At 41.4% G+C, this 22,247-nt stretch overlaps 2 protein-coding genes and 3 non-coding genes across 5 annotated transcripts; 4 read left to right on the top strand and 1 right to left on the bottom strand.

Moving 5' to 3' along the window:
- The first annotated feature begins 354 nt into the window (after positions 1-354).
- On the top strand, positions 355-7,843 carry EIF4A2 (eukaryotic translation initiation factor 4A2). Its single transcript, XM_042798689.1, has 11 exons — positions 355-475; positions 1,661-1,706; positions 1,795-1,927; positions 2,189-2,328; positions 3,532-3,700; positions 3,900-4,009; positions 4,154-4,297; positions 4,698-4,835; positions 5,114-5,203; positions 5,444-5,523; positions 7,030-7,843. Exons 1-11 carry the CDS (start codon positions 447-449, stop codon positions 7,172-7,174), a joined length of 1,224 nt encoding a protein of 407 aa, XP_042654623.1. The 5' UTR covers positions 355-446; the 3' UTR covers positions 7,175-7,843.
- On the top strand, positions 2,038-2,108 carry LOC116964977. The gene has a single exon (XR_004409067.1). It is a non-coding gene; the product is annotated as a small nucleolar RNA SNORD2 (small nucleolar RNA).
- Positions 4,346-4,526, top strand: LOC116964976. Its single transcript, XR_004409066.1, has one exon. It is a non-coding gene; the product is annotated as a small nucleolar RNA SNORA81 (small nucleolar RNA).
- LOC116964975 lies at positions 4,915-5,040 on the top strand. Its single transcript, XR_004409065.1, has one exon. It is a non-coding gene; the product is annotated as a small nucleolar RNA SNORA63 (small nucleolar RNA).
- Positions 7,844-8,726: 883 nt separating the features above from the next.
- On the bottom strand, positions 8,727-22,247 carry RFC4 (replication factor C subunit 4). The gene is made up of 10 exons (XM_033006458.2): positions 21,927-22,247; positions 21,241-21,319; positions 16,591-16,670; positions 15,294-15,413; positions 14,283-14,426; positions 13,879-13,999; positions 13,300-13,425; positions 11,600-11,680; positions 9,716-9,832; positions 8,727-8,946 (listed from the first exon to the last, which is right to left on the bottom strand). Exons 1-10 carry the CDS (start codon positions 22,049-22,051, stop codon positions 8,851-8,853), a joined length of 1,089 nt encoding a protein of 362 aa, XP_032862349.1. The 5' UTR covers positions 22,052-22,247; the 3' UTR covers positions 8,727-8,850.

Raw genomic sequence — 22,247 nt, 5'->3', positions numbered from 1 at the left:
TCCCCGCCGACCCCCACGCACAGCCGCCATCCTGACCCCCCCCCCCCCCTTCCTCCGCGCTGCAGCAGGGGCTGGAGCGGGAAACCCCGTGCGCAACCGAGCGGGGGGGGCAGAGCTGGAGGAAGGAGCACTGTGCTGTCACCCCGCCAATGGTGCAATATCCTTCCGCACCCCGAGCAAAAAAAAAAAGTAGTTCCACGTTCCCCTAACCTCGTGGCCCCGAGTGTCTCAGCAGCCCCCTGCAGAGGGTCTCAGAGAGTGCGATGAGGGGAATCTCTTGGGAAGGGGGCTGAATCGGGGGGGATTCGTGCCTTTTTCGTTGGGGCGTGAGGTGTATATCCATGCGCTGAGCAGAACGAAACGAGTCCGGCAGCGGGGCGGCTATATAAACCGGGCGCCGCGGAGGCTTTGCCTTTTCAGTTGAGGACAGAGCTGGTGATCGGAACATGTCAGGCGGCTCCGCGGATTATAGCAGGTATGGCGCGGCGTGCCGAGGCCCCGGGCCCTTTCCGCGTAGGGAGGCTCGGTGGGCTGGGCGGAGGCGGCCAGGGAGAGGGAAAGAAGCGAGGTGGTGTGTGTGTGGGGGGGGGGGCAGTGTGCCTGTGCGGTGAAGACAACGCTCTGAGGGCGGCTGGGCGCTGCGGTCAGACTGTCCCGCCCCGGCCCCTCCCGGTTCTAGACGTTTCGGTCCCGTCTGTCCCTTTACTTAACGCTCAGCGGGGGTTTAGTCACATTCCTCTGGCTTCGCTTTCTCCTTGTTGATTCTTTTAGCAACCCCCATCCTTGCAAAAAGGACTATATTGTATCTAATGAGGAGAGTTGTAATAAAAACGCTTCGGCGCCTTGTTTAGTTTTTTTTTTTTCTTAAAATCATGTTCCCCCTCCCCACTCGCGTTCCCCCGTCACTTCCCCCCTTGGCTCTCCCCGGGTTCCCGTGCTCGGCGGAGGGCGAGACTTCTTTTTCGGGGAGGGGCGCCGCCCCTTCCCCCCCCCCTCCCGCCCCCCCCCCGGCGATCGCCCGGCGCTTCCCTCCGCCTGCGCGCAGTGCTGGCTTTGCGCAATCCCAGGGGTGGAGCTCTCGCGAGAGTTGGCCGGCGCTGAGGCGGGGCCGGGGGGGGGGGGGGGGGGAGGATGAACCGCAGCGGAGCCGGGCGGCCGCCGCCCCCCCGCTTCCCGCCAGCACTGCAGCGCAGCAGCCTCCAGTGCGCAGGAGCAGCCACTGCCCTGCTCCCTCCCCACAGCGGCGGGGCCCCGCGTGCCGAGCCCCGCCTTAAGCAGATGCCTTCCGTGAGGGGGGGCGCTGTGCGCTGGGACATGCGGTCGTTGTCTTGCCAGTAAGGTGGTTTTGCCCCCCCCTTTTTTTTTTTTTTTTTTTTTTAATATAGGCAAAGCTGTTTACCCGCGGCTGAGCCATATTTTTTCTGGTGGGTTTTTCTTCACTGTGGCTTGAAGGCTTGGATGTTCGGACACATTGGGTTAGTGGCCCCCAAGCTGGTGGCGGGGGGGGGAAGAGGATAGGAGTTTCTCAATTGGCAAAATACCAAAGCACCTGCTGGAATGATCTGTCATGGGTTCCACACACGGCTTTTGGCAGCCACGGTGTCAACTTGCTTCTGCATGTTAGTTGCTACTGTTAACAGCTTGTTCTGTTTGGTGACAGAGACCATGGCGGCCCAGAGGGAATGGACCCCGATGGTGTCATCGAGGTGAGCACATCTGAACTGACTAGAGAACTTAATTACTGGTGCACATAAGTGTTGGATTTAATATTTTATATCTTTTTCTTTATTACAGAGCAATTGGAATGAGATTGTTGACAATTTTGATGATATGAATTTAAAAGAATCCCTTCTAAGGGGCATTTATGCTTATGGTTTTGAGAAGCCTTCAGCTATTCAGCAGAGAGCTATTATTCCATGCATCAAAGGTATGCAGGTGATTCATTTGTTGATACCGGCATCAGATAATTAGGAAGGTGTTATAAAATGCATACACTGTTTTATTAGTGTGTGATGATACATATTTTTAATGCTAAACAAGTGATATGATGGTACACCATCTTTCGGGACTGACCTGAAATGGAGAGATCTTCTTAATACTGATCACTTATTTCAAAGGGAATAAAATAAAACTTGAAAACATGAATGACCTGTGTGGGAGCAGTAAATGTGTATCCTACTTTTTTTAGGGTATGATGTGATTGCTCAAGCTCAGTCAGGTACTGGCAAGACAGCCACATTTGCTATTTCCATCCTGCAGCAGTTGGAGATTGATCTCAAGGAGACCCAAGCACTAGTATTGGCCCCTACCAGAGAACTGGCTCAACAGGTATTGATAGTGTAGTTAAAAAAAAAAAAAAGCTGCTTGTGTGTTGCATAGGTTTCAGGTTTCACAACTGTGAGACAATCAACAGATGTCTTAAGGGGCTGTAACTAATATCCATTCAGAACCCATTTTGTGTTGAGTAATGGGGGATATAAACTGGCTTTTGTCCAACAAGTTCTCTGCTCCTTGAAAAGTTGAGTTGATGCACATAGAGTGTATGTGGGGCAGGGATGCAGGAGCCAGCTGCTATGCTGTGTATAGTTCTGAGGGAGCATCTTCAGCAGAAAAACCAAATACAAGATAACGTTACTAAAGCAGTGTTCTGAGTGGAAACAAAACATACTTTTTGGAAGCTATTTGAACCTGCGTGCAGTTGTGCAACATGAAAACTGCAGTGCGCATGTGATCGCTTCATTGTTTTTGTATTTTTGTGATGTTTTCTTGACAGTGTTGTTGCTGCATGCCTACTTCATCTTAAGAGCTTGATACTCTGTTTTACTAAGTTGGAGTGTTTTAACAAAACTTACAGGATACTTGGTTTTTAGGATGAATGTGTATCAGTAATGTAAGGTCTGAAAATGGAATGTTGAACAGAACTCAAAACGGTAGAAGATAGATTATAGGCAGCTTCCTGTCTTTTCAATGAGAATACATGGAGATGCCAGTGCTATAGTGAAGATTCTTCTTGAAGGTAAAGCTAAACATGTTAAACCAGACAGGAAAGAAATCTTAAAGGTGGATCAGTGGAACAAAAAAAAAAATCTGATTAGCCTGTGTTCTACTCTGAAGGTATTGGTTAGGAGAGACTTGTTTCAAAGCCTGGCATAAATAGTAGTGCACTTGTACAGTCTAGTGTGAACTATCTGCAAGTGCTTAACATACAGGCCTCAGCAGTTGAAAACTTGAGTTCATTTCTGGAGGCCCTTGCTCTTAACTGAATAGCAAATGCATGCTAGTCATTTGTTTAGCTAGTTCAACTAGAAAGGGCAAAAATGTAACTGAAGTGCCCCTCTGACATGAGCTTTCTAGTAAATCACTTGAATAACAAGCAGTTGGGCAGAATCATTAGTAACCATCTTTTCTAACCATAAGAGTGCATAGTCCTTGTTCGCTCTCTTAGCTTCCAAAGTCCATAAACACCAAGGATAACTGGTCTTAAGCTTTGATGTGCCAGGAATTGTTACTAATTGAAGGGTTTTATTCTAGATTCAAAAGGTAATTCTGGCCCTTGGAGACTACATGGGAGCAACATGCCATGCTTGCATTGGTGGTACAAATGTTCGCAATGAAATGCAGAAACTTCAGGCTGAGGCTCCGCACATTGTGGTTGGAACTCCAGGGCGTGTGTTTGATATGTTAAACAGACGCTACCTTTGTAAGTATCAATTCAATTTTGCTCTTGAGGGTACGTTTCCAATATAAATTTCACACCTAGTAAGGGCTGAAGTAATGCATTTGCTGTCATTGTGGAGGATTGTAGAGAAAGGCTTAGTCCTAAAGGAGAGCGATGTTGATAAAAGTATTCGGTGCATTTCTGAAATTTCATAAGATATTTCTTCTTTTTTTTTTAATAGCACCTAAATGGATCAAAATGTTTGTTCTGGATGAAGCTGATGAAATGTTGAGCCGTGGATTTAAGGATCAAATTTATGAGATCTTTCAAAAATTAAGCACAAACATCCAGGTAAAAAAAAAAAACCAAACCAAAACTTTTACATGGTTAAATTCATGGGTGGGGATTTGGTTACAGTGTAGCTGAGAGCTGCTGAATTGTTTAAATCCAACGTGGTGCCCATTGCGCATGCTAAACCTGAGTAATGCATTCCAGGTTGTGCTGCTGTCAGCTACAATGCCGATGGATGTGTTGGAAGTGACCAAAAAGTTCATGAGAGATCCCATACGTATTTTGGTGAAAAAGGAAGAACTGACTCTGGAGGGTATCAAGCAGTTCTACATTAATGTTGAGAGAGAGGTTTGTATCAGTTGTAGTTGCTCTGGCTGGAAGAGTTAAGTTCCTCTTACCTTCTTGTTAAAGCACTGTGCTAAAATTACAGAAACCAAGGCTGAGCTTTGATTTCTGTAGTAATGCTAGTAGAGTACACGCAAGAAGAAGAAAAACGATGCACTGGATCAAACATGACTAGGGTGGACCTCTTTCTTAATGTCCAGTGTCCTGTGTCTTAAGATTTGGTGCAACAGTTGATGCAGAAACTTGCTTAGTGTCTTGTTCCAACTTTTCAGACCATGTTGAATATAATTGTGCACAAGAACGTGCCTAGTTGGTTGTTGCTTTTGAGTTTTATTCCTAATTGGAGATAGTTACGGATTGAACTGTCAGTGGTGTGATGCATTTCCTGATCTTCTTTGTTCAGGAGTGGAAGCTGGATACTCTCTGCGATCTGTATGAGACACTGACCATTACACAGGCTGTTATTTTCCTGAATACAAGGAGAAAAGTAGACTGGCTTACAGAGAAAATGCATGCCAGAGACTTCACAGTCTCAGCTCTGGTAAGAATTGATACTTCCATGTAACTTTTGAAGTGGCACGTACATACTGAAAAAGAAACCATTGTGAGTTATGTTTGAAAAGCAGGAAAGTTATAATATGGCTGTGCAGTGCTGTATTATCGTTCCCCCTGCTTAAAGAAAATGCTTCCTTCTATCCCTACCTGCTTTGTTCCCACAGCAGGTAGGGACGCTGGGTTTCATACATCGCTCTTTTTTTAAAGGATATTTCAGTTGGGGGTATTGGAACTACAGTAATTGCAACTTCTTAATCTCTACAGCATGGTGACATGGACCAGAAGGAACGGGATGTTATCATGAGAGAGTTTAGATCAGGATCAAGCCGTGTCCTGATCACCACTGACTTGCTGGTGAGTATTACCTTAACGCTGAACACGCTTCTGTTGAAATCTGGTGCCAAAAGCTTCATAATCCAGTGAAGGTTCTTGTAGCCTGAACTGCTTGGAGCTTCTTGGAAGAGTAAAGACTACGCTCCACTATGGACTACACAGTTGTAGTTCATTACTAACCATGTGGTCAACAAAAGCACAGGGTGAGTAACTTAACCTCAGGTGTGTGACTTGTATTGAAGACTCTGTGTTGCTTTTCAGGCTCGTGGCATTGATGTGCAGCAAGTGTCTCTGGTTATAAATTATGACTTGCCAACCAATCGTGAGAACTACATTCACAGGTTAGTTGGTTCTCTCCTCTGGTGGGTGTGCTACACGGAGTGTCACGTCCTCTACAGAAACCTGCACAGAACCTCACCTGTTTTTCCCGTTAGTCCTTACCAGTAATGGGAGGTACTATGCATCCATTCATACACTAACTGCTAAAAAATTAGCAGGAAATAAAATGAGTTGTGTGTTTTGCTTAAAAAAAGCCCTGACCAGCACAGCTGTGACTGTTAAATGAGGGAGGAGCAGAACTTCTGGACAATAGAAGCAGTGGGAAAACTTAGATGTGTGAGTTCAGTGAAGGCTGGTCATTCTCTGCTGAGATTTGGGGAACTTGGCAGGTACTGAACTAATCTTGCGTAGGCTGTGGAGTGCGATCCCAAAAGCCATGGCTGGCGTTACCGTCTTGACAGCAGCGTTGGCTTGGTCTGTGGGGCCTGGCTAATCTCCCATTGCTGCTGCTCAGTGACTGGACCTTAATAGTCTTAGCAAATGAGTTGTGTAGGGTTGCCTTCGCTTCTGGAGGTCCATCTGTGCTCTCTGTGCCTTGTTTGCTCTTGGTGGCCTCTCCTACAGTGGGATCCTTTCCTCTGTAGTGTGTGTCTTTTGGTAGCAATTTGAGTTTTCTTTCCCTAGGTTTAGTTGACTGCTTCTAGTGACTGTCCCTAAATTAAGTAAACTGTGCTTTGTTACTTGATGTAAAAAAATACAGGAGTCGATAGCAGCAGTTGATGACACACGATGGTGCTCAGAAACGGCGTTGACGTAATTTAGGACGTGGATTCATAAGCGGCACAGTTTGAATAAAGAGCGAGTCGGTATTTATATATTTCTTTTGTCATGATTATTCACTAAGTTTTGTGAGCCATTTTTGTGTATTAGCTCTTGCTGACTAGGTGGTTTATTGTGCAGTCTGCAGGAAGGTAAAACTGATGGTGGGTGAAACAACCACTGTGATGTGTTTGACTTGGGCTTACACAAAAACACTGAGCTTGATTTTCTTTTAAAAAAAATAAACCTAAGTTTTCCCACTGGAAACAGTTACATTGAATTAAAATTCTCAAGTTGAGCGTGCTGTTCCATGTTACTGGATATAATTGGATTAACTTGGGAACAGTCTGATTTTTTGAACAACCACTTAACCTTCTGTATGCCAGGTGTTTGGGATTGGATGCATGTGGTGTGGTTAGGGGTGTGTGAGCTGAACAGAGGGGAGAGGGACTGAGCTGGGTCTTCATACCCCAGTACCAACCATTAAATACAGATCTTATTTTGCAGCCCAGAGCATAACCTTTTCTGCTCTGCTACTCTCCCTAGGATGGACATTTCTTCTGTACTATTGGTGCTAACTGCTAGTTTTTCCTGACCAGAGATGACTTTGGTAGCAGCTAGTCCTGTAAATACAGCATAAACTGGCCAGTGGCAGATAGAAGAGCAGCAGTTAATGAATGGATCTTGCAAACGTTTAAAGTGGAGTAGCGTAGTTAACTTGGGTGTAAATGTGTTTTCTTTTTGTGCAGAATTGGCCGGGGTGGTCGCTTTGGCAGAAAAGGTGTGGCTATAAATTTTGTCACTGAAGAGGACAAGAGGATCCTGCGAGACATTGAGACTTTCTACAATACTACAGTGGAGGAGATGCCGATGAATGTGGCTGATCTCATTTAATCCCTGGGATGAGGTGGTTTTGAATGCAGTGCTCGCTGTTGCTGAATAGGCGATTCACAACGTGCATTGTGCTTCTTTCTTTGGGGATATATTGAATCTTGTCTCAATGCTCATAACGGATCAGAAATACAGATTTTTGATAAGCGAAGCGACTTTTTGTCGTGAGCTCTTGTGGGGAAAGCCATTGGCTTTATCCACTTTAGGGTTAGACTGTTGGGGTTGGGTGGAAAGTCATGGGGTCTGTAAATTTTTTCTTTATTAGAAATTTATTTCCTAGTTCCATAGAAGTGGTTGTATTAGATGTTCTTTATCATTTAATAATTTACTTATGGACTAAAAGATATAAGTGCTGTATAAAGTCAGCCAATTATGTTAAACTAGCCTACCTTCCTTTATTGTATGTACTTAACACTTCAGATTGAATTGGAAAGGCCTTTCAAAATCTCTAAACTTTTATAAGAGCATTAAAATGCATTTTTGTTTCATATGTATTTATTCAATAAAGTATTTAATTAGTGGTAAGTGTGATCTGGACCCTGTTGCTAAGCCCCAGCAAGCAAGCAATCATACTATTGTCTTAGTTAGGGTTAAACCCAGTAAAATTTGCCATATTGCACATGTCTTAATGAAGTTTGAATGTTCAATAAAATACTTCTATATTCACTTAAATGGTAAATAATTGCTTCTTGGTTGGGGGGCGGTCCTGCTTAAAGGGGGACAGCAGCTGGGTCTGACTTGGCCTGAGGTGCCAGGTCAGCTGCTGTGTGAGGGTTTGGGAGCTGTTTGTGCTCTGGGTCTCCTGCATGGCTTACTGGGGCTCTGCAGTACTGCCTTGAGGTAAAGGGTGAGTTTAAATTGTCAGAGGCTGGCATAGCTCAGGGGTGATGGATGTGTGTCCCTGACACTGAAGTACCCTTTCATCAGCATAGGAATGTGCTGGCTTGCTTAATAATCATGACTGACTTGATCAGAAAGCTCCCTGCCTGCAGTGTTTGTGCTTCCTACTAGCCCAGGGCCTTCTGCTGCCTGTGGGAAGGTGGGGCAGCCCAGGGAACCCACCAGCGTCTCTGAGAGGAGCAGACCCAGGGCTCCAAGGCTACCCCAGAGAGGCTCCACCACCCCCCATAGCTGTTTAACAACTGGCTTTGTGAGCAAGAATGGAAGGAGATAGTCAACATTAGCCTGAACCCCCCCTATTTTTTCTTCCTGATGTAGCTTACGTGTTGCAATACACAGAGTAGAATGTTTGGTGCAGCACTCGAGGGTAAAGGGCCAGGCAAGGGGAGATGCCCCCTCAGGAGCTGGCTTTAGCCTAAGGCCTTATGTGCCATGTCCATACTTTTAAAACCAAGCAACAGCAGCTGGAAGGAACAACTTCCTTTCTCTGCTTCCAGCTGGTAAGCATAGTACATACGCACTAATTTTTGATATTTTTACCTTTCCATGTATCAGTCTACAACCAGGAAGTGTAAAGCAGGAACATTATTGGCCCCTGAGCAGCCAGATCTCTCTTTAACCTCACGTGAAAAAATAACAATATTCCAGCAGGAGCTTTTCTTACTGCTGAGCAGTCCTTTTATTGCAAAAAACAGTACAAAAGTCCACAGGTTCCTGCTCTCGGAACCTCAGCCAAACAAAAAGCTGTGCTACTCAGCTGCCAGCCACTGCTGGAGGAGTCAAGTGTTGCGGGTGAGCTGCTGCATCACCAGGGCACAGAGACTCACCAACTGCAAGTATTCATCAGCACCATCTGCCAAGCATTTGTCTACTTCCTGCAAACAAGAGAAGGTTAAACCCTCTTAAAATGGTGGTGCTCGAGGCAGCCATCTCTTAGGCTACAGTGGAGAACACCAAGATCAAGTTTGCCAACTGTTTACTTAATTGGCAACAACTTGCCCAGCCATCACACATCACATACCCTCACACCAAAGTGGGAGAAAGTACCTCTCCAGCCTCCATCTTCTTGAGGATGCCAAGACACAACCATTTATACATGAGAAGGGATGCACCATTTGCTCCACAGCAAACTGCTAGGAGCTTCACTCTGCAGGTCCTCAACACTACCTGCCTGTCTTCAGTGAGTTTAACAAAGCTTCCATCACAGCTGTCTTTTCTTTTTGGCCAAAATTTAGCAAATTAATTAACACTCCTTTTTTTTTTTTTTTTTTTTTTGAAAAGGCATTATTTTACACACCAGAAAAAACCCTTGCATTTTGCAGCTAATTTTTAATTACTGACTTAATATTTTCTTAATGTTCCCTCCCACCTTATATTCAAAAAAACAAACACAAATAACCCCACACACAGAAACCTCTTGCTCAAGTCCCATTAGAACAACATAATATGGCTAATAAGTCACTTAACTGGATTTCAATTCCTTCTCATTAAATTTCTCAGGACAAAAATTTCGGTTCTGCCAAGAAACATTCAGAACCAAAAATCAAAATAAATCATTACATATGCTTATTGGGAGAGAGAGTACATAAACAAAAATTAATCAGTGGAGATGAATGTTTTGGGTTCCTCAAGCTACAGGCTTACCGCAAGTTTCTCGACTATGACAGATTTCTGCTTGTCACTGTAATCTTCGCTCTCAACAATCGTATCATGCAGCTGGTTTACAAGCTGAGCAACAGCATACCCTTCATTTATGAGATTCTGTGTCAGGGGAAGAGGAAAATGGAAATATTTCAGCAGCAGAAACACCACAAACTGGAAAACCAATCTGAAAAATTCTGTCTGAAGTGAAAGACTGTACTGAAATTTATTACAGGACTTTTAAACTTCAGAGGACAAGTCAGTAGCTTGTACACAGTCCGGCACCCTGTCCGACAGTGAGCCAAGGTGAGCTCCTAGGGAAGACTGCAAGGCCATGGCAGGCATTATGCAATAATTTTGCCCAAATATTCTTCCAGCTTCTGACAATTTACATCTCAGGGATTTTGTGAGCTAGAGACACTTTAAACATTTAACAACCTCCATCGAACCTGTGCAATCTTATTCTAAAATTAGGAAAGCTTAGCATCCACAGCATCATGTGGCAGTTTCACAGCCTTCATATTTTAAAGTGCCACCTACTTTATTTTCTTCATCTGCTAGTTGCTAGCCTGAGGCATACAGAGATCTGTATGGCCAAAACTATTTAAATAAAATAAAAATCATGGCAACTAAAGATAGCTTTTTAAATTTTTTTAAAATCAGTAATGCTGAGTTACAAAACCTGTAATCTTGCGAACAGTAGCCCATGAAGCCATTGAGGCAAAGAGAAGTTTATGAAAATAGAAAAAAAGTTGGTGCAGCCTTATTCTTCTGTACAGCAAAATATCCACCCATGCTTTACAGAAATATGTGTTCAAATTGTGCCAATTGCATACTGAGCACTAATATTTGCAACAAAACCCCACCATGAAGTACCTACTCTAGAAACTGGAGGCCAGTTTCAAACTCTACTACGTTAGATTAGATCGTGGTTTGATGAAAGACTGTATCAGCTCCAATGAATTAGAAAATACATATCGTCACCTCTTAAGAGCAACACGTTTTCAGACATCATGGTAAGTAAATGCGAAAGTGTACAGCAGTGACATCTGCACAAATCCTTGCACAACAATTCTGAGATCTGCAAGTTTACAGGAGAATAAATCCAGACTCAAAACCAGAAGTCCTGCCGAAACTATTTGATGAGACTCAGCCAAGTAAAAAGCACGAGACTGACCAATACTGGCTTTTTTCATACAGGCATGGAACATTCCACTGGAAGGGAGAATGGTACTACGGCATGGTCCCCTCTGTCAGAGAGAACTTGATTTAAAAACCCAGTTCAAGCCTCCTTTAAACCCATGAGATTAGGAATATCCCATTTTTCAAAGGGATTAATAACCTTCTCTATATTAAAGAAAATAAACCCACCTCTATAAACCTGTAGCTTGTGCCTTCTCCAGCAAGATCTATTTTAAGACAAACTTAGTGACTAGTGTACTGTAAGATTAACATGAAATATTTTAAAACTGAAGACTATTACAGTTTTATTCAGATACTTCTCATCTAACACAGCTTCCATGTAATGAAGAAGGTGGCTAGTCCAGAGACTAGTCCAGTCCACTGAAGACACCATTCTAAAGGCCTGAGCTAAGTGTCTTGCTAGGAATTCCTAGTCTGCCTAATTCAGTCTAACAGCTCCACATGTCAGCAGCTTAACTCAGGAGAAAGCCAGAGTCACATTGGTAGGGAATCTTATTTGCAGCTTTGACAGCTCTTCCTCAGAAAGCAAAGACCAGAGTATGAATAGGTAAAAGACATGCTTCCTGAGATGTGCATCCTAACTGTCCTGAGGCCAAATGTTCTTCAGCTGCAGCCCAGCAACAAAGGATTCACCGGGCAGTGACCTAGAAAAATAGCCAGGCTAGAGCACTAAGGGGACTCTACCTTTGCCAGCGTTTCCAGTTTCTCAAATGAACCACTCTGGCAGACAGATAGCAGTTCATCAATTGCTTCTTTAGGGATGACCTGTAACAAGAAGTTACATTTCTTAATTTCAACTTTGTAAACTTAAAATTGAAGTTGATGCTTACAGTAACAGATACAAATTGTTGATGAAGGAGGCCATTTTAGCATTTCATTCCTCCACACACCCAACCACTTTCAAGTAAGTATATAAAACAGATTAGCTAAATTTTAAAAGTGAGAGCTAAGCTGTAATACTTGTCCTATATCGATGACATTAAAATAAAAACTAAATGACAGTGAATAGTCAAAGTCACCTTCATAAATCTAACACACAATCGCTTATTTGGGACACTAAGTGGAGGACCTACTTCAATAATTAGATCAGCCAATGTTTTCTGTACCATTCTACGCCTAAGCAAAACAGCAAATCAGTTGTCTCACCAGTGACATCAGGGACATACAAAAAAGCACCTAATGCAACAAGATAAGACAAAAATCAGAATAAAAAAAGTTGACAGATGCCATTTTTTAGCTTTGAGCAGGGAAGCATTGCCCACATTCTCCCCTCTACTCATTGTCATTCCTGACAGTTGAGTGTCTGGACAGTTCAGTTTCAAAGCTTCTTGATTAATCTTTCGTACTACAGTCACTTCAGGGTCACAAAAGTTACATACAACCAAAAACTTGAAGTCTTTTACAAAGAAGCAAGGTTGGGTTCCTTTGGTTTAAACAAGCATTATTAAATAATGGAGTTTCATGCTTCTCTTTCCTACCATCGCAGTCAACTTCCGCCAGGTTTCTTAGGAACTGTGATTTACAGATACATGTAAGTGAAATCCAGCTCTTTTGTACAGCTAGGTACACAGAACTGAACAAGTAATTCACTGAGAAAACTGCTTAAAACTGCTCTGTAAATCATGCATGGTAACAATTACCTCTGATTCCAAGAGTGAAAACCTCACAACCCTTATGATAAGCTGTGATGGTAGCACCTTCAAGGGAAGTGTGTCCATCATTAAAGAGTATTTATTTTTCAGGTCCACAACTCCTAATCTTACATTTCTTGCTTTAGGGGATAAGTGTTTTGTTGCTATAGGGACACCTTCACTCAAGTTTTACTAAATGCATTGCCTCTCAGGTTTCGCTGGTCCCTGTCAATATTACCTATGTCATTCTAGAAGAAATCACTGCTGTTTTGTTAAAAAGCAAAAATCAGCACAGATCCTTAAAGTGACACTGTTACTGTGAACACGAAGTTGAAAACGAGCTGCTACTGAAAGTCATTTCTCTGCGGTGTTTCCAAACCATATTTTGTAATGATGTATACTTACATACACACACACACACATATAAAGGCACCAAAAAGATGTTCTAGTATACTGTGCCACAAAAGGCAACACATTATCCATTCATGGGCAGAATATTTCAGCCTCAGTTTGAATTATAAGACTATTTTACAGTTTTTCTTAACTTACAGAATAAGTTGCTAGAAACTTGCTCTGTAATACATGTACAGAATCAGGCAGTCTTTAAAATTCTGGTGGGTAGTGTATTGGTACCATACTGCAATACTAATGGGTATAATCCAATTTTTAAATCAAACTTTGAGCAAAAGGTAAGACTTACTACACAAATACTTTTCAGACTAATTACAGGAGAAACTGTAAAGCATAGCTTACCCCAGCGATTTCAGTGACTATCTTCTCTGTGATTTCTTTCCCACCCATTAGGCGAGTGGCACTTTGAAGAAAAGTAATTGCTTTTCTTAAGTCCCCTTCTGACACTTTAACAAGGTACAATATCGCCTGAAAAATAACGTCAGAAAATGCCAAGCTATATGTTCACTCTTAATTAAAATCCAGTACATTCTCAGCACATTGATTTTAAAACATCAATTAGTACCTAAAGCTGATTGTCACAGACAGGAACAATACACAACTTACAAAGCAACCTCTATATTAATATAAATTCATACGAGCAATTTCAGAATGAAGCATGGATTAATGCAAGTATACTCAGCACAGAACAAAAAGCACTACAGTTTTGATTCAGTTTTCTCTGGTGGACATTTCTCTGGTTTTAGGAAGACTCTTAAAATTCATCCCATCTATGGAAGCAGAATAATATCTAAATGAGTTTATATATCATATGTAATACAATTAAGCAGTCTGGAAAAGTATGCTGACTTAGCTCCTTTCACTGCACTGTAATTATACACTGGATTAAGCAATAAAATTACATGGCAACCATGAAGTTACCTCACTACTGATTTTCACATGTTCCTTCTCAGAAACGTCCAGTAGCCTCTGCTGTTGGATTTTATCTGACAGAGGCTTGAAGCGGAATTTGGAGCATCGAGATGTTAAAGGTTCAATTATTCTGAAAGAAAGGAAGGTCAGTGCTTGGTAAATGAAGGCTGGGTCAAGTTCATACAGACAAAGCTATCAAGGCAGAAAAGGGCAACATAACCTTAAAACTGCAACATTGTAAAAAATAAAAGTTGAAATGTAAACATTGTTTTCAGTCTTGTATTCACATAGCTACATCTCTATTAACTGAAAACTAGGAAAATTAGTATCAACCTCTCAGCTGTGGAGGTAAAAAAGACACTACAGAACAGGATGGGCAACAAACCCAAATAAGCAACAAATTCCACGCATACCTGCTGATGTAGTTACAAATAAGGCAGAAACGTGTTGTTTTAGATTCTTTTTCCATTGTGCGTCTCAAGGCTGCCTGGGCTGCTGAAGTCATTGAGTCTGCTTCATCCAGGATTACAATTTTAAAAGGAGGACAAATTTTACCACTGAAAAATAAGAAATCTGTTATCCAGGAAACATGCAAAGTACAGACCAAGGTTAGAAAACAAACAAACAAAAAAAATCACTGCAAATAGTAAGTTATATTTTACTTAAGTATTTATACCTGATACATAGAACCTATTCAGAGGTTCAATCTTCTTTTATTATTTTTAGAACAAAGACTCATATTTGTAATAAAATGAGGGACTGAGTTCCCACAGAAAGACCAACACTTGAATATTGCAACAGCCCTCTAAAATGCATACTCTTGCTTTAAGTTTCTACTTTTAACAACTAATGCAGTTCTTTTTACAGGCTTCCTGATTCCCTGAACTTTAAAGATCACTACAGACTAATTTCAGTACACAAGACCGTTTCTTGCCAAATAGTCCTGGCATGTACTTTCTTCCTGCTTCTTTCCACAATGTTTTTTCCACACATACAGCTTCACCTGCCCAAGGCCTCTCACCATCTAACACCAGAATCTTGTTAGCATCTTATAAACTAGCACCCATCTTGTATGAGATGCTGCAGGTTAGAGGTACTAGAGAAGTAACTTCCACTACGATTTACCCAAAGAAGTTTTCCTGTGGTAGCTAGGCATTCGCTAAGGCAACAACATATCACCAAATCCAGAAGGTTTGATCTTTTGGGGTTTTCCCTGTCTGCCTTTCTCCAACTCTAACAGCATTTAGTAACCAGGTACTTAAAATCTCAACATGAAATTACATGAAGTCAAAGCTTAGCCAAAGCACCATGTGTGTTGCAAACTTCTGGGCAGTGCTGACCCATCATTTATATTAGAATTATAAAGTTAACAAAAACAACCACATGCTTTGTCCTAAGCAAGAGGAGCTTGACTCGGCACTTACTCTGAACGGCTTCCAGATGCAGTTAGCTGAGCAAAAGCCTTCACTTTTTCCCGAATCACTTGTATTCCACGTTCATCAGAAGCATTTAACTCAAGGACTCTTTGCCGGAATAATTCAGGCCTGCAAAATTTTTATTACAACATGTTAGCTGCTAAATCTTGTAATGATACATTATAAAGTACATCAACAACCACCCTGGCCTTTTGAATGGCAGGTATTTTTTTTGCCAGCATTACTAAATAACATACTTTGTTAACAGACAGTTAAGTTGAGGTCATTAAATGTTAGGTATGAATTTCCATTAGCTATTTTTCCAATTGCCTCCCAGACTGCAGAAAACAACAAAGTGTAAAATTACATCAGTTATCCAGGAAAAAAAAGTAGGAAGTTGGCTTAATAAATTCAGAGCAGTATATAACATGCCCTTCTACTTATATGTGGCAAGCAGTGTGAAAGAACAAGTAAATTGCTCAGATACAGTCACTGGCAGTGCTCTGCCATTGCAATACTACCAGAAAGAAATATTTAGAGAGTGTAATACAGGCAGTATTTAGCAACAGTCCTATGCAACAGCACCTACGATAAAATCCACTGTACTATTTTTTTTTCTTTAAGTTTTGAGAATTCAAATGGACACACAATATGGAGTTGTCTTCCTACCATTAAACTAGAAGTGGTTCCCTCTAAAAAGCTACATGAGCCAAAAATTAAAGATGATGGGGAACAGGTGGGAGGTACTAAAGTCAACATTAGATTTCATCATAACATCAAACTACTTTCTCATCCATTTTTTTCTGACGGGTCACTGAATTCACTACTCCAAAACTTCCAAGTGTTACAAGTGAGTTGATGAATGTACACAAGCTGAATTTTAGTATGACTACAAAAATCACTTCCAGACACATTTCAGTGGTGCATAACAGAAAGATTACATTTCAGACATTTTATGAAGTACTTTGAGATCTATGTGTAGCTAACAACTTACTGAATAAACCATTAAAATTGGAATTCCTTTACAAAGTTCAGTAAAGCATATCCAAGACATTTCTCTTCATACTCTTTGCTATAGAGTTACATAGCTGCTAGTCTCAAATGTTGTAAGTCTATATTGGTAACAGAAATCAATGACTTGTGACAGGACAAATGAAAAAGAGATCTCACATTAGAGATGAATTAGAATGTGAAGATATTCCTGAAAAATACCTAGATGCTACATAAGAACAGGCAATGACCAGAGGCACTCAGTCACAAGACATGTGACAAACAATTACACCAAAGCAACTTGATTTCAGCTTACCCATAGAGTTCTCTAGCAGCTGCTAAAATAGTGGAAGTCTTTCCAGTTCCAGGTGGGCCATAGAACAACAGATTGGGAAGCTGAAACAGCAAGGCACCATTTTTATGAAAAGCAAATAAACAACACAAACAGGATAACCTACCGAAAATCTGAGCACCTAATAGAACAGAAACTAATACCAAGTCTTTTCCTTCTAGGTCATTGCACATGGAGTTCTAAAGGAGGACAAACAGTTGTTGTTTGCAACACACCATGAACAAGCTGTTATTTTGTGGCACCATCACACATTCTATCAAAAATTTATACTTCAATTTATATTTTATTTTTATATATTCCCTCCAGGTCATGTCAGAGATCACTAAAGCCTACAAACTTACTGTTAGGACTGCAGTGACATGTAAATTTATCCAAGGATGCCCTTCAAACGGTCTGGATAACACTAGCAGTGCAGCTGTGACAAAAAAAAAAATCTGTCACAGGTTAACTATCCCTTACTTTTGCAGCTCCCCAGACTGCCTTGTCAAGCCATGCTGAGAATTCTGTGCTGCCATTAACTCCACTGCAATAAGGACAAAGTAGCTTGTGAATGCCTGCACTATGTTGCAGTGAGTGCAATGCAGGCATCACCTAACACCAATCACAGAGATGTTTGCAACGCCTGACCGGAAGGCAAAATGCTGGCAAATTTCTACATCCAACCAAGGGTTTTTCAAAGGAGAAGACCAGTGGCATTTCTTAAAGAAAATAGGTTAACTGATCTTTAAAATAATTTAATAATTAACCTCAGCATGACAAATAGGAAGGTGTTAAAGAAATACGCTGACACAGGAAGATCAAAGCAGCACAGCAAAGACTGCAGTAATAATTATAGGATGACATTTAGCAGCGCGAAGCATAAAATCTTACAATTTGAGAATATAACTAAATATCTGCCAGATGTCTGGAATTCATCAGCTGGAATAAAATAAAAGCTGACCTTTTTTTTGTCTGTCGGTCAGAGGTACAGTATAAGCCTGCATAACATGGTGGTCCTAGGATATGCACTTTCAATACAGATGGAAAAGTATTAATACTAATAGGGAGCTAATAAGACTTCATCTGGAAAGCTACATACAGTTCAGGTGATCCTTAGTGAAGGATGATGAACCCAAACTGAGAAAGGAAAAGGCTATCTTATGAGAAGTGACTTTCTAAAAAGAATTTGATTTAGTTAGCTCAGCAAAACAAAAGCTGAGAGGGAATATGACTGATGTCCATAAATATTTCAGTGCAACACAGGGACAAAGAACAAAATTGGCATGAACCAAATTCATATAAGTTAGCCATGACTAAATTTTGGCTGAAATCAAGAAGCTTTCTGATTAGCATAAGAGCAATAGCTTTCTATACTACTGTTTCAAGTAATCCCTCTTACAAATTATCAGGCTGCACTTTAAAATTGCTGCCTTTGATAGTAGGGGATGTTCCAGTTCTAATCTTAAAACAATAATCCAAGAGTCTCCTACCATCAATAGTAAAAAGACAAACATCTCAGTCTGATTTGATTTCCAGCCCTTAATAAATGTTCTATTTTTAAAGAGAGCCAACTAAAATTAGATTAGAGAATTTTATGCTGAATATAGCAAGCAATGCAGACAGAATAGGAACAGCAAACCAAAGATACCCAAAGAGCAGAGAAAAATGCAGGAGTACACACACAGTCCATAATCAGAAAATGAAATAGAGCCAGACCAGTTTGGTAACAAGCATCTCATTTTAACAACTAAGACAAGACACAGAGATCAGATTCAGCTGTGTATGCACTGTAAAAGTCCAGATAGAAGAATTTCAATCTTCAATCAATTTATAGCAAATAAATCCATTTCAAGTTTTGCCTGCTCTTTTTGCCAATCATTCATTGCTTGCTTCCCTAGTTACTAAAAAGTAAACAGCATCCAGTACTAACAAATGTTTTTTCAAGCTTAATTAGATACCACAATATTATTGTCTCCCTATATCTTTTAGGAAAGCTCCAGGGAGAGGAAATGTTTACTGAATGACAGCTGAAAATTCACCAACCACCACGTTAGGTTAGCACACTGCAAGCGTAGACATTTTTGTGGATATTCACAATTTCATGCCTGTGTTAATTCACACTCTACTAGTTCTCAAAAGAAGCATTAGCAGGTAAGAAGTTTTAATAAGAACCTGTGTCCTAATTCCATTAAACCCATACTCTACTACTGTTTCTGTTTGAACCTCATTTATGCTTGTTTCCCACTGAAGTTATCACCAGCATTTATGCTACCTTTTTTACCAAGCACAGCCTAATCCTTTATGTAACTGTGGCAGTATTTTTAAACAGACTGCAACCTGATCTGGTTATCCATTTTTCCATGCTTGCCAGGGGTAAGCAGGATACCTGCAGGCATCACCCTGCTTACAGGAAAGTTACTGCATATAGTGCAAATCCCAGCTCCTTTTCTAGAAGTTTCAGTACAAGTGAAGATGCAAATTGCCATGATATTGCTACAAAAATAAAGAATACTGTGACACTTGTCAGTTTCTTTGCAAAAATCAACCACAAATCAACAGCCCTGGCAGACAGAAATCAACTTCTCCAGTTCAAAACCACTTGGACTCTGTTCTCCCCAGTTTATAGCAAGACAGATGCTTGCTATTACAGATGGAGCTATATCAGGACTTAAAAGTCCTGCTCTATTTAGCAGCTCCCAAACCAAGACCCACAAATACAGGCCAATCAACAAAGGACTGGCTCTCCATTTTCAAAACTAAGGTTTAAATAAAGCACATTACACAAACCTACAGCATTGTCACAGCTGTTTCTTTGATCTCACCAAAACTCCAAATTCAATATGAACTTCTGAAATAAGTACCAGCCACCTCAGAGTTTAAATTACAACTATGCCTTTTAGACAGAACTAGTCCCTTCAAGGACTAATGAAAATGTCCAAATTTCAAAAGCGTCAAATATTTTGAAGTACTTGCATAATTTTGTTCTCGGATGCCTTAGTGATTTTGCGTAGCTGTGGCAAAATACAAAGTCTGTAACCATAAGTAGTCATAATTTGTCTTTTCAACTCAGGAAGTAAAAAGTCAACACAAGTGTACTAGCTCATAATCCAAGAAACATTGCTGATCCAGAAGCTGTAAGGTTTTAAATAGCTGTTGCTCAAAATAGAACTTCACAACCCATCACCTAAGAGATGTTACATGACTGATATGTCCAGACAGAAGAGGTGGCAGTACCTCATTTCTCCTTAACTTCTAATAGTTCCTTATCAATTACCTCAACTGTACAAATACTACAATATAGCAGCATTGCTGTCAAAACCCAGATTTCTACAGGTACAACATTACCCGACAAGGTCACATTACAACAGCATTCTCAAAGTAAACTGAATCTGCAGACACGAACTAAAGAAAGAAATTATGCAAGTCTTTCCCAGTTCTGTCATGCCAGCTTCATTTTAGCTCCCCGCACTCAAACAAATAAGGTACATCTACTTTTGCAAGTTCTGATTAAATCAATATTTTCAGATAGAAATAGATTCATGTCAGTCAAAACCAAAACTGCTGAGAAAATTGTCTTAAGATAAAATTTTCAAACACCAAAGATGACCTGTGCATACTGTGCAGCAGAGCACACTACGGGCAAAAGGCTTCTTGCATAAAACTGAAAGGTCCAAATTGTTTCTTTTAGCTCTTGGTGAGCAGACAGCATTATCACAAATGTAATCTTCAGAACATCCTTACTAACCACTTCAGCTAGCATTAGCAGTCCATGAAAACAGAAACAGCTTTTGGAGCACAAGAATGACCCTTCTAGGTGAAGCATGGAAGAAAAAAAAAAAAAGTCTCAGCATGTACAAAGGAAGGAATTGTCCAAACTTGCAAAAAACCACCGCCATCTCTTGGCTACCCACTTTATTTCTCCCTGCAGTCCCTCCACCTCCCCATCACCTGGTTTGGAGGAAATAACCATCATTCATACTGAATATTTACTAAATTTATATCCAAAAACAAAGGCAACTGCAAATGCTCTGCTCATCTTCTTTGTATTCTTAGGTCACAGACGTCAACACTGCAGTGAAGTTAGTGCAACTGTCATACCTAGCTTCTTAAAGCCAAAGAGATTTACTTGGAAACTTTAACCCAAAAAGTTTGGGGATCACTATCTAAACAGTAGACCTGGCACTTATAACTTAAACTTCCCTCATTAGCAAACAGTATATTTATTTTAATGTTTAGCAGTTTCATTGTTTAGGAACAACTGGCAATGCAGACTTTTCCATGAAAGATTTCCCCTCTCAGACATGAATGTCAAAAGTACTAGCTGAATAGTAGTGTACAGAAAACAAATGCCTTTCTAGATTTGAAACTACTAATAAGAAGTTTACCAATCGAGCTTTTCCAGAAAAATTCCAAACTGCACCAAAGAGCTGACAATTTTACAATGTTTAGAGATCTGGAAATATCACAGATTTTACATATATACCACATCATACTATGAGGAAGCCACTTAGCTTGTTCATAAAGTACCACAGTAAAAATGATTATTGCTGAGTTAGAAAAGAGAAGTTTTCATTACCACTGGGTAATGTTTCTGCCTAAACATACTGATTGGGTAGGTGTTATAATTACACTCACATCAGCACCTTCCAAGGACTTTTTCAGCACAGCAACAACTTCATCCTGGAAGGCAACTTCATCCACGTTTTTTGGGCGACTAAATAAAAAGACAATAAACACAATTTATTAGCTAACAGGTTTTCAGAAGAAAATTGAAATTGATAAAAACAACTTTTCCCTTTCTGATTACATCAGGTACTGAACAATTACAGCAAATTTGCAGTTGAGGTCAAAATTGTAACAGGAAATTTGTCTAATGCCTACAGTCTGTATTACTGAAGTGATCTAATTTCCCAGGAAGCTGTTTGTCTATCTCTACTGTAAACACCTGCCTGAGCTGTTTTCAGAAGCAGAACTGCATTGCAGACTACAGTATTTCACCACTTTGTGAGCAGATAAAGGCTTCTCAAAGCCAATGCACTCAATACACTTCTGCTCCAAGCCACGGCAATGAAACCTGCACCACTCGACACGGGCAGTGGAGGCATTTTCTAATCAACAACACCAACAAAGTGGTTTTACAGTAGTTCACAGGGTTGGTTTTCCCTCATAACAGAAACAGTTAGAGCTGCTTTCCCGGGTGGAGGCAGCTACAGCTGCAACCCCCTTCGCCACGCACCCACTGCCCCTTCCACACACACCCCCGCCACAACCAGCCACTGCCACCCGGGCCAGCGACTCCACCGCCCCACAAAAGCCCTTACTATTTCTCTACCCAGGGAATGGGTTTGAGTCTCTTGCCCTCCCCGCTGCTCCCTGCCGCGCCCCTCTCCTTGGCAGCGAGGGGCTTGGTGCTGATGGAAGACGGGCCTTTCAGGAAGGCCTGCATGGCTCCGGCTGGGCTGGGCTGGGCTGGGCTGGGCTGACCCGGACCGGACCGGACCGGACCCGGCTCAGCCGCCACGTCCCCCTCACAGCCGCGCCACCTCAGCCCCGCCGTTAGGCCGAGCACAGCCCACGCACGACCGCGGCACGATAGACCCCGCCAGCCCTTCCCGCCAACCCGCCGGCGGCCTGGGGCGGGG

Source organism: Tyto alba, unplaced genomic scaffold (genome assembly GCF_018691265.1).
Source record: "Tyto alba isolate M040663 unplaced genomic scaffold, T.alba_DEE_v4.0 Super-Scaffold_10, whole genome shotgun sequence".
NCBI classification, from domain to species: domain Eukaryota; kingdom Metazoa; phylum Chordata; class Aves; order Strigiformes; family Tytonidae; genus Tyto; species Tyto alba.
Note: the sequence above shows the minus strand (reverse complement) of the source record. Positions and strands in the feature narration are given on the sequence as shown.